The 12,732-nt window shown below is 45.2% G+C and overlaps 1 protein-coding gene across 2 annotated transcripts; it reads right to left on the minus strand.

Annotated features, from left to right (window-relative positions):
• Nucleotides 1–376: 376 nt before the first annotated feature.
• On the minus strand, nt 377–12,408 carry Myoc (myocilin). Of its 2 annotated transcripts, none has more exons than XM_057770324.1 (3): nt 11,750–12,408; nt 2,750–2,875; nt 377–1,633 (listed from the first exon to the last, which is right to left on the minus strand). In XM_057770324.1, exons 1-3 carry the CDS (start codon nt 12,348–12,350, stop codon nt 849–851), a joined length of 1,512 nt encoding a protein of 503 aa, XP_057626307.1. In that variant the 5' UTR covers nt 12,351–12,408; the 3' UTR covers nt 377–848. The 2 variants fall into 2 exon arrangements, with proteins under 2 accessions (XP_057626307.1, XP_057626306.1); XM_057770323.1 differs by having other exon boundaries at nt 377–1,636.
• Between the last annotated feature and the right edge of the window lie 324 nt (nt 12,409–12,732).

Genomic DNA, 12,732 nt, shown 5'->3' on the forward strand with positions numbered 1-12,732 from the left:
AGAAACGCTACCTCAAAAAAAAATTATCTGTAACAACAGATAAAACCTGAAATGAATCTAGAAAAGAAGGCAAACTGAAGAAGAGATACCCAGATTGTTCAGGAAGAATCAAGAGCACAATTAGATGGAGGTGTGGAAGTGGGGAGGTGAGGAGGTGTGGAGGTGGGGAGGTGTGTGGAGGTGTGCATCCCACTGTTGACCTATTGCCACCTTGAAGAAAACAGGAAAGGACAGGCTCAAGCCTCTCAGACAGACAGACAGACAGCCACAGACACACCTATAACGTCTTTCAGTCACATCTTCCAACCCAGAGACATTGTTGGGTAACTGGAATCTGACTTGCAAGCAAAGATTTCCACAGATGTCAAGGACAGAATGTTGTATAAGATGACTTTATTTCACAGGGCAAAGGGTTAAATGCCACCCAACTACATGCTTTCTGAAGCTTTCGAAACTGCAGTAGACGAACCCTCTCCAGGGACAGTTCTAGCCACAAGAGTGGGTCCCCCTAGAACTGCCATTGCTTCTCAGAGAGCAGGGTGACCATACAGCGTGCAAGAACAATGGCTTTATGAAGAAACAACCATGCTTATAGCTTCTGCTCCCGATTGCTGCAAGATAAGAGCTTTATAGGATGAACACCTTTTTAAAAGCTGACAGAAGAGAACATAGTATATGCTGCTGTCCACGTCCCTAGGCTGCATCCCTGCCTAGTCAGGTGGTGACTCTGCACGTTGACTGGGTGAACAAAAGCTTGAGGAGCAGAGGGAAGCTCCATGCAGCTGGCTGCCTCTCCCTGCAGCTGCTTCACCCAGGAGCCTAACCAGGTAGGGATACGGGGGTCCTCCTCACATCTCAGAGAGCTTGATATCGTAGGTGACCATGTTGAAGTTGTCCCACGCAAAGAGCTTCCTCTCCAGGGGGTTGTAGTCAATCATGCTGCTGTACTTGTAGCGATTCTGGAACGGAATGCTCAGGGCCTTGCTGACTCCGGTGCCAGTGTCGTAGGCGAAGTTGACAGTTGCCTGGGCTGAAGAGTAGCTGCTGACTGTGTACAAGGTGCCACAAATGACAAAGGCATTGGCCACGGACTGCTTACGGATGTTGGTCTCCCAGGTACGCTCAAGTTCCAGATTCTCTGGGTTCAATCTGGAGAGGACGATGGCACCTTTGGCTTCCTCTGTACTGTAGATGACCCAGAGACCGTTTTCATCCACAGCTAAGTCGATGTCTGTGTAGCCGCCCCAAGCGTACGGGAACTGTCCGTGGTAGCCTGCTCCAGGAATTTCCTTCTCAGCCTTAACCAGTTCGGTGTTCAGCTCATACCTGAACACAGTTCTGGACTCCGCTCCCTGGAAATAGAGGCTCCCGGCATACACCACAGCACCCGTGCTTTCCAGCGCCCGCGGGAGCACGTAAACCTTTGAAGGGTAGCCCTGCTCGAACTGGCTTATCAGACTGTACTCAAACACCTGGCGGATGCCTGTGCCAACTGTGTCAATCCTCCATGTGGTCTCCTGGGTGTATGGGTGGGCGGGCTTGGGGTCTCTCATCCACACTCCGTACTTGCCAGTGATTGTCTCGGCAGTCCTCAGAGTGACTGGCTCTCCTACCCAGACTAGCTCTCCACATCCTGATGAATTAAAAAAGAAAATAAAAAGATGCCATGTTCTAGTATCTATAAGTCTTCCAAACAGAGGTAGCAGGATTGTGGGAGCTTGTGTTTGCAGTTTGCAGTTCAGTAAGGCAGAAGGCTGTACTGGGCTCTGACTGTGTTTGCAGTTCAGTAAGGCAGAAGGCTGTACTGGGCTCTGACTGTGTTTGTGATTCAGTGAGGAAGAAGGCTGTACTGGTCTCTGACTGTGTTTATGATTCAGTGAGGCAGAAGGCTGTACTGGGCTCTGACTGTGTTTGTGATTCAGTGAGGCAGAAGGCTGTACTGGGCTCTGACTGTGATTCAGTGAGGCAGAAGGCTGTACTGGGCTCTGACTGTGTTTGTGATTCAGTGAGGCAGAAGGCTGTACTGGGCTCTGACTGTTTGTGATACTCTCCTTGAACCTGGCAGGGATTTGTGGATGTTTATTACATTGCTCTTCATGATTTTCAAGTTGGGGTTATTTTATTTAAACAGGAAATCAGTTCATTGTGAGCATAGTCCCTGTATGACAAAGTTTTTCAAGCCTGACTTAATGGCCCACATATTTGATACATGCATTTAAAATATCCTAAAAACAGAGTGTGACTTTTTAAATATAATGAATAGATAGATGAGAATTTGAGTTTAGGGGATTCAAAATAAATCTCCATCCTTTCCTGCAGGCCTTGAGCTTCCTCACAAGAGGCAAACAGGGATGCTTCCCCTCAGGGACTCGCACTTTCCACGCTCCAGGACTAGCGGGGATTGTAAATAACACAGTCAGTATTACTCTCGGGAAACAACAGCCTTATTTCATGGGACACTTGGAGAGGTACGAAAGTATTTTTCCTTGGTGGACAAAGGTCAGAAATGCCAAGAGTATGCACGGTACATACCCACCCCTCCAAGGGTGGGAAGTAGGACCAACAGGGCTTATGGGGCAAAGCTGGACTTCCTGTGTGCCCATCTAGATGAGGCAGCAGAGAGGTTTTTACTTCCCTCTCCCCAGCTCTGCTTAGGGAAAGTCACCTGGCTTGGCTCCTGAAAACTGAACACAGAACAAGGCACACAATGGCCAGGTGGGCTCAACAGGGAAGAAATCTAACTTCATACCTTTGTCTCCCTCCTTGCTCCGGGGCTGGCCAGATGGACTCCCCTTCAATATGTGAGAAGCAGGAACCTCCGTTAACTCTGACTTCAGTTCCTGGAAGGCCAGCGTGTCCAAGTTCCACTGAGAGACTATATCCAAAGAAAGAGACACATAGTAGTTGGCAAAGAAGTAGCACAAGATCGGACTCTGTAGGGTGATGATTGATATGTTCCCAAATACTTTAAGATTTGGTTTGGGAGCCAGGTAAAGGAAGATGCAGAATGATGGAATCACTTCGGCAGCTTATTGGAACTGGGGTGATGGTTTCACTGGGATTCACTTTTCTCTTTACTTTTGTGACCATTTGAAAATGTGCATAATTTAAAAAGCTTACAAATGATAGATTGCATAGCACTCTGTTTAACACAGTGTTCAATATTCAGTGCAAAATAAAATACAGCAAGAGTCGTCTGTGATTTCTATAAATTCCACTAGGGAGACTGATTGCTAATGATGTATGGTTTCAGGAGTTCAAAGACAGTCAGGTATTAGGATTCTTTTCAGTGTTTGAATTTTAGCAGCTAAGTATTCACTGCAGCTGAAGGGATTTTACGTGTTCTATGTGTAAGAATACAAATAAGAATTAGATCAACTTTTGATTTTTAACTATGTTTTTATTTTTTGCTTGTGACACAATTACATGTACATATATTGATGGGATAAGGTGATATTTCCATATATGTATATGCTGAATATTGATCAGCTCAAAATAACTGCATATCCATCAACAATATTATTTGTTTGTGCTGGGAACATTTACAACCTTTGGTAGCTATTTTGAAGTGTGCAGGTGATTGGCAGCAACTCATTAAGCTTTACATGTTCCTTTCTGACATCAATTTGCATAAGGAAGATGTCTGAGTTTCCTCTAGAAATTCTTAGAAAAGGCAAGAGGCCACCACACGATGGTCACCATGAGCCACCACACCATGATCACCGTGAGCCACCACACGATGGTCACTGTGAGCCACATTTTCCTAGTGTCAGATTCCTTACTGCTTGCACTGCATAAAATTTATTTCGTATTTAGCCAAGAGGTGGTGCTGCACATCCTTAATCCCAGCACTTGTAAGGCAGAGACAGGTGGGTCTTTGTGAGTTTGAGGCCAGCCTGATCTACAGAGTGCTAAGACAGGCTTCAAAGCTAAAGAGAAACCCTGTGTTGAAAAAACAAAGCAAAACAATAAGCAAAACCCAAAAAATACCAAAACCAAACAAAAAACCTATTTCATATTTGACAGTAGGTTGGTTTACTATTTGGTGAGAACAAGAGCAAGATGTATATTAAGAAAAGAACCATGCACACCTGTGATTCAGCAAGAAGAAAATGAGTTTCTCTCTTTAGCTTCCGAGATAATAAAATGGAAAGAAAAGCATACAGCTAGGCGTTTTCAAAGATGACTTTCCTAAAAATAGCTGAAGTATTAACAAAAACACCAAAAAGTAAGTGTGTGTGTGTTTGTGTGTGTGGAGAGAGAGGGGGGGAGGGGAAAGGAGAGGAGAGGAGGGAGAGAGGAGGAAGAGAGAAAAGAGAGAGGAGGGAAGGAGGGAGGGAGGGAGAGACAGAGAGAGAAGAGAATAGAAGAGATGATCCTTAGCTATTGATAACCTTCCCCATAGTTAAACAAATCACTCACGGTGCGCACCTAGTGAGATGAAGTTCCCGCCACCACTCTGCTTGCCATTGGTCACCTCTTATTCCCATAGCAGTCCTAAAAGTAACCCAGTAATCTACCTCAGCAAATGAGGAAAGCAAGGGTCAGAAGGGCTGAGAAATCTCCCAAGATTTCACTACTAGTAAGTGCTGGGGCTGGGAGTTGAACCACTGTCTTCTGAAGTCATGGTATTTGTATCCCTTCTACTCTAGAGTTAGGGCTCTGCCAACTACAAATAAATGTATTGGCTCTCACAGCTGGATGCTCCCCTCTGCAACTGCTCTGCAGAAGTGAGCACTGCTGAACTATCCCAGGAGAGGGCGCTACAGAGACACCACAGGAGGAGGAGGGTCTGCAGCTCACCTTTGCTGGCTTGTCATAAGCACTTGAGGGCATCCTAAGGTCCCTAACTCCCGGCTGTGGTTCCTCGGCAACTTCAGCCTGGCAGTACACATTCCATGAGGAAGCCAGAACTGCTGCCTGGAGACATTAGTGCTCTGAATGTGCCCGCCCCATCTACTTGGGGCTCTTCTGTGTGGTGCCACAGGTCCCTGGGGGTGGTCCCCACCTGCACATAGGAGGATTCACCTGCTTTCAGATGGGCAGAGAGAAGTCTGCAGTCCTTCTAAGTCTGTCCAGCCTGCCTCAACCCCTGTAGCCCCAGACTGCCATATGGAGATTACTTATATGCGGAGTTTGTTATATTTGCTTTCTTACCATTGTTAATGCTTTTCATGTGGTTAGGTAAAAGGGCTCGCAGGAAGAGACAAATTTCCCTTAGAAGGGAAAGTAGAATAGAAAGTTAATGGATAGAAGGGGGTAGGGAGGGGGCTGGAGAGATGGCTCAGTGGTTAAGAGCATTGCTTGCTCATCCAAAGGTCCTGAGTTCAATTCCCAGCAACCACATGGTGGCTCACAACCATCTGTAATGAGGTCTGGTGCCCTCTTCTGGCCTGCAGGCATACAAGCAGACAGAATATACTGTATACATAATAAATAAATATTAAAAAAAAAGAAGGGGGTAGGGAGGATTGGGGAGGATCAAACTGGAGAGGGGTCAAGGGAGGGAATATAAGGAGGAACAGCAAAGTTGAAAGACTATCTGAGGCCTTGAATGGAAGCCTAACACATTTGAAGCTTCCTGCTGGAGGCTAAGCATATTTCACTGTCTCTAGGGTAAACACTAGAACAGAATAGTTGTTATTCTCTGTATCTAAGATCCAGGCTGCTGTGCAGGCTCCTCTATCAATTGGACTATATGATCCAGCCAACCTTATGGTACTTGGTCTCAGTGGCAGATAGGGATGCTGTTTGAAGTCTTTGGCAGATCCCTATAGGTGAATCACAGAAGAGACCTTTGGAATTTTAGAGCAAAACACTATCAGCATCTGCAGACAACTCTTCTCCCTTTGAAAGACAGCTCTTGGTCTGCTACTGGGCCTTCGTGAAAACTGAACATTTGACAATGGGCCACCAAGTTACCATGTGACCTAAAATGCCCATCATGAGCTCGGTGTTTATCTGACCCACCAAGTCATAAAGTAGGATGTGCACAGCAACAATCTATTATCAGATAGAAATGGTATATACGAGATGGGACCCAAACAGGTCCTAAGGCACTAGCGAGCTACATGAAGAAGTTACCCAAATGCCTATGGTTTCTACTCCTGATACAATGCCATCTGCTGCCAAGCAGTCACCTACAGCCTCATGGGCTGTTCCCTATGATCGGTTGACTGGGAAGAGAAGATTAGGGCCTGGTTTACTGATGGTTCTGTACGTTATTCAGGCACCACCCAGAAGAGGATAGCTGCAGCCTTATAACCCCACTTCTGGTACCACTTTGTCTTAGATTTTTTTTCTATTGCTGCAGTGAAATACAGAGACCAAAAAGCAAGTTGAGGAGGAGAGGGTTTATTTGGCTTACACTTCAGCATTGTTGTTCCTCATAATTGTTTTCTAGAAGTACTTTGCCCTTGAAGAAATCATGGTGGAAATCAGTGATTGTTTTCTGTGATTTATAGAGTTGTTTTTCTGAAGCAGTCTTACAGCCTTTGCATGATGCTAGTCACAAGATGGTCCTGGCACACCTGAAACTCTTTAATTATTGAGTACTGCAAACAGTACACAATAAAGACTAAAGCGGGGCAGGAATGATGAAAAACATATAGATCAGGGATTTTGATATGAGGAACTTGTTTACTCCCCCCCCCAAATCCTTGGATAACCTCCAATAAATATGCTTTTGAACAGGTGTTTGAGGTTCAGTTCATCAGAAGCTGGAACTTTCTGTTGCCGCAGAGGGCCTAAAATTTACCTTGGAGTAACTCGCTTTCTCTGATTGTCTCACACAACACAGAACACCCAAGAGTTTTCTGAATTATATACATATATAAAGGTGATCGGAATGAAATCACTAAATAATAGGGGAGACAGAGCCTCAAACAGAATGAGCTATATCTAATAGAGTTGCTGGACAAAGGAGTTTCATGGGAACTCCCAAAACAACCCAGGCTGTTGCAAAGGCTATAGGTTTCTCTCCACAAACCGATGGCAAGGTCCTATTGCTAAAAATAATACCTGTACAACTCACTGAACACAGAGAAGTTGAGCTGGTACCTATCTGGAGCCTTCACCCCTATTGGCTAGTGTTCTTGCGGGGGGGGGGGGGAAGGTACTCTGCTTGCTACCAAAGTTGAATAAACACTAATGCAGCTACAAACCCTTTGATTTACAATGGTGTCCTGCCTGAAAGATATATTAGGGCAATAGTGGTGCACAACTGTGGGAGTAACCAACCAATGTCTGATTTGATTTAAGGCCCATTCCATGAGGTGAACTCATCCTATACTGCTTGAGTGACCAAGATCCCTGGACTAGATAGGACAAGGACCTAGGGTAAAAATGAAATACTACTGTTCTACAAAAGAAGCATAGCAATAAAACAACTCTTAACAATATTTTGCTACACTCAGAGCAATACCTGACTCAGCCATCATTAGAGATGCTTCCTCCTATAGCAGATGGGAACAAATGCAGAGACCCACAGCTAACCTTGGAACACTCAGCCCTAAAGGGAATGTCTCTATCAAATCCCTCCCCTCAGGGCTCAGGAACCCTGTAGAAGAAGGGACAGGAAGGCTCTAAGAGCTAGAGGAGATGGAGGACACCAAAAAACCAGTCCCTTTAATTCAGCAAGACTGACATACATATGAATTCATTGAGACAAAGGCAGCATACACAGGGCTTGAACAACCTCTGATTGATAACCAATTGCAAATAAAAAATTAACTTTCTTCAAGGGCATCTCACTGAGGAAACAAACCACATGCCCAACAGTAGATAGATGACCAACAGAAAATTAACCCACTGTCATCTTTGGCATTTTCTTATCTCAAAATGTCACACATCAGGGCTTTTTTTTTCAATCATACAGGTTTTGCATATATATTATGGCTGGCAATTGTGTGTTTTTATGGGACTTCTGAATGATTTTCTTGGGGTGTTTTCATTCTGTTTTGTCATATTCTGATTTGATTTCGCTTTCTATTCTATTATTGTACCTTAGATGCCTGTTTTCTAACAAGAGACAGGAAGGGGGTGGATCTGGATGAGAGGACAGGTAGGGAAGAACTGGAAGGAATAAACAGAGGGAAAACCATAGTAAGAATGTATTGTATGAAAACATTTATTTTCAATAAAAGAAAAAATAATTCTGTCTGTTAAACTTCCATGGCTTAATGTACTATGTGGCTTCTGCATCCTCATTGGGCCCAGACAGTGGCTGGTGACTTCAGGAGAGCTGCTGAGCTCCTGTAGAGTGACCCCCACCTACAGCAGAGTTCAGGCTCCAGATGGTTGCCCAGGACACCCACATAGCACAATCACCCGTCAGATCTTCTTCCAGAGGCACAGGGGGATGGGGGTTCTGTTCCCATCCTCATTCCACCATGTCCCACCCCACCGTTGGAAGCAAAAGACCTCAGCTCTGGCTCACTTCCTGTCTTCCCCCAGTCTTCACCACGCCTCATGCACTTTCCTTGTGGTAAACAAGAACCGTAGTAACACAGAATATTAAGGAAAGGTTTCCAGAAGCCACTTGGTTCATTTCCAGTTGGCAGGTGCCGTGGTTGGATTAGCAACCTCTTGGTGGCCTCATGGTCATCTCAGCCAGGAGCTCTGGCAGCATTCAGAATCCCCTGGGAGAGCCATCTGGCAAGTCTGCTAAAGGAAGGCATGGAAGTTTTGTGTGAAGGGACCTGGGTCGAGCCAGAAATTATATTTTCATTTAGTTCTGCCTTGTCCCAGCTCTGAGACTTTGGGCAAATGAGTCAGCCTCCAGAGCCCCAGTATTGTGAGCTGTACAAATATATCAGCTTGTTTTTGAAGATTATACAGGAACCATAAATAAAATAGTCCAGAATAAGGATGTGTCCAAACTCTGATTTTTCTGGAATGTTTAAATCACCAACATTTCATTTTGGATATAGAAGGGATTATGAAAATAACATCTGTATTGTATCAGATATTTGAAGCTCTCGAGTCTTTTATTTTTGTTTTTTATCATATTGAGATTCAATCCTTCCATCATAAAAAGCTTTTGAGATTATCCTTAACCTTTTACTCTAGGGGAGCTGGACCTATGGATTCAGCCTGTTAGTAACTAATGTATATGCCAATGCAAACGGCACTGTACAGTTTTTTGTAAATATGTTTTATTACTGTGAAAAAGACAGTCAATGTGATTTAAATGAAGAGAATGGGTTGGAAGAATGTCATGATGTTTCCAGGTTGACACAAACACTTTAGAAAAGTAAAAATTAGCGATCAGCCTGTTTGTTAGTTGTCCTGGGTGCTGTCTTTAGATCCAGGGTCTGCTGAAAGGAGACTTTATGGTAAGTATGGTTTAAATGACTGTATGACATTTGCACATAGTGGTAGAAGTCAAGCAGAGGCAAACATTGCAAATACACTTCTTCCCCTGGGTGGCCACTCTGTCAGCTGTGACCCAGGCTGTTTCCTCCTCTTATCTCTGCTCAACCCAAGGTCCTGCTGAACACCTCTGGTACTCAGGCCCTTCCTGCCCACCTTTCCCCAGAAGTTGCTATGGCAATCTGACTCTTCAGAAGTATCACTTGCGAGGACCAATCAGCTCCCTGTCCAGGCTTCTCTGTACGAGTTCTATGAGAACCAGCCTGGCATCCTATTCCTCATGGATGGGGAACTGTCAGATCCAGGAATATGTGTTCCCTGGGGCTGAGTTTCTGTTCCCCATGGTGAACAATTTGATGAGGCTCCTTCCTTCCATTTACAATTTTTCCGTTCCTTGAATCACTTACATAGGTTTTTGTTGTTGAGAGTGTGACTTCATTCAAGTCTGAAAGCTGCTTATAATGTTTAGTGATAATTTTCTCCACCTGCCCTCTCAGAGCCCAGCTGAAGTCTTAGTGACCACAGGAGAGCTGCACAGCTCGCAGCCCCTGAGCTCCTTAGGACCTCACTTTTCCTCCATTGTCAAATTCAGAATTGGCTCTCTTCCAGTTTAAATATAAATATTTAACCATATAATCATTAATGGGAGGAGTGCAACAGAACACACATGATGTAAAAACTGAAGTGGGCACTGCCTGGGAAGGCAGGCATCAGGAGGGGTCCAGGGAGGGCAGTAGTTGGGGAGGGAGCTAGATTTTTAACACTATAATGGCATATATTAAAAAGACCATGGACACCCATGATTTTGTATGCGAACTTAAATTTCAATAACAGGAAAAATCATTCCTGTTTTTGTAGTTATTCACTTGTATCCCACGACAACGATCACAGTGTGAAATCTTTGCCAAGTTATGGATAAGAAACAAACACACTGATAACGAGATAGCTTGTCTCCTGCCAGGCTTAGCATAGAAAGCATGTACGCCATCATGTTATTTTGGAGATTGTCAACCCTGGAAATGTGGCAGGATACTGTGCTCCCCAGGCACTGTTTATCGGGCCCAACTCATGTTTTACTCTCATAAATGGTGGCCTCTCTCTCACTCTCTCCGAGAGTAAACTGCATAGTTTCTGATAGCTCAGCTCTAAGGCTTGAGCACATACATGGTTTGGATAGAGTCCCTCATAACTACAATATTACCTGAGAATGCTAATATCATGATCTCCCCTGATAATTACTTCCTATCAGAGTTCCCCAGTCATCTCAACCCCACCCCTCCTGTAACTGTTCCCTGAACATGCAGGAGCTGAGTAAGGAAGTGCACATATTTGATTCTCAGGTCTTTTATTAGACTGCTTTATCTAAAATGAACCCTTCCCCTCATTCTCATTATTTGAGGGATCTAGACAAATTGTTCCACATCTGAATTTGTCACCTCATGAAACAGGTGACCGTTTGGGAACAAAACACTCACAAAAAGTGACAACAAAGATACACTGAACAAAATACTGTTTTCCAGCCATCAAGAACAGCGTGCCCATCCCTTAATCCACCCAAAGACCTGTCTCCAAGCAGGAGTCGGGACAAATGGAAAAGCCCCTCTGTGAGAAGTGTCACTTCAGAGCTATCCGGGGAAAGCAAATGTTCTTTGATTCAGCAACAAAAGGCAAAATTTCCAAAGCCACACACCAAGGGACCTGATAGAGAAACTGTTTCCTCTTTATTTATCAAGGTAGGAGATTTAAAAATAGAATACCATCAGGCATGGTGGTGTGCACCATAAATCCTAGCACTCATGAGGCAGAAGCAGGTGGATCTCTGAGTTCAAGGCTAGCCTAGTTTACAGAATGAGGTTTTAGGACAGATGAGGCTTCACAGGAAAACCCTATCTCAAAAAACCATATAAACTAATAATGACCTTGAAAAGCCATATAAATTAATAATGATGATGACAATAATGGTAATAATAACACAAATCATATGGCATTTCATAAATAGAAGCCATGTTGGTAGGAATAACAATTTCTGAGAGAAAAAAATCTGGAAAAGGGGGCAGGGGACAGCTGGCCATTTTCTACTGATTGTTCACCATATAGCTCCCCTCTGGCCTTGTGTTTCTCATTTGGCTGCAGGGAGTGATACCTTTATCATGAATGGGCACAAGAACTCAGATCCACTGACCTAAATGAGGAGCCAACTTGCTAGAAACATGCAAAAGTGTTTGTTTTGCTCACCTTGAGGCTGCTGTTGTGTACTGGGCCTGCCATTTCAGAGAGAAAAGGCAAAACAGAAAGAGAAGCCCAGGAACCCTATAACGGGTCACCAGCAAACATGCCACCGTCTGGGTTGCGTAAACCCTCCACCCTGAGTTCTTACCTTCCCTGGAGCCTGGCAGCATGTCCTGAGGTGAATGTTGGGTTGAGGGACACTGGCCCGTCCTCAGCCTTGCTACCTCCTGGCTGCTGCCTTCTAGCCTCCTGGCCAGATCTTCATTTTCTTGTTCCAGTTGCCTCTTCTCCTCTTCTAGAGCTGACTTGTCTCGTAGGAGATTGTTATAGGCCACCTCCAGATCCCTGGTTTGAGTCTCCAGCTGATCCCGTTCCCTCCTCAGGGCACCCAGCTGCCCCAGTAGCCCCTCATGGGCCTCCTTGGTTCCAGTAGCCTGGCCCAAGGTCAGCTGGTGGAGGAGACTCTCCAGGGAGCTGAGCCGGGCTTTGGCAGACACCAGCTCTGCATGTTGGATGCCACTGTCTCTCTGAAGGTCTTGGATGGCTGACATGGCCTGGTCCTCTCCGGGACAGCTGGATTCAGTGGGGCTAGCCACAGTGAAGGTGTACTGGCATCGGCCACTTCGATCATTGGCCTTTCGTAACTGTGCTGTCCTGGCCCCCAATCCCCATACCAGGCAGGCCAGAAACAACAGCTGGAGAACTGGCATCTTAGAACCACAGCTGCAGCAGCATGCACAGAGGGACATTGGTTGGGGAGGCTGTGTGAGTTTCTTCTGGAAAGTTCTGCTGCAAGGTATCTGGATGGGTAGCCCTGCTGGCTCAAGCCTGAGGTCCAAGGAGGTTTATATGTCCTAGGGAGCCAGCTCTGGAAGGAGGGAGAGGTGACCACGTGAAGCTGGGTTGGGCCAGTCACGGTGGGGGGTGTGAGGGGTGAGGGTGGGGCAGGAGGGGGGGTGGTTACACTCACACTGTCAGCAAGATTCTTAGGAAATAAAGGCTATTTTGAATTTATCTTTTGGAACTCCCACTGAATAGACCCCACATTTGATAATAGCTCCTTTGTTTCTAGCCTGTTTGGATGTACATGTGCGTTTATGCCCACCTCATCTCACAGGAGGAGCTGGCTGT

This window comes from Chionomys nivalis, chromosome 5 (genome assembly GCF_950005125.1).
Source record: "Chionomys nivalis chromosome 5, mChiNiv1.1, whole genome shotgun sequence".
Lineage (NCBI taxonomy): Eukaryota > Metazoa > Chordata > Mammalia > Rodentia > Cricetidae > Chionomys > Chionomys nivalis.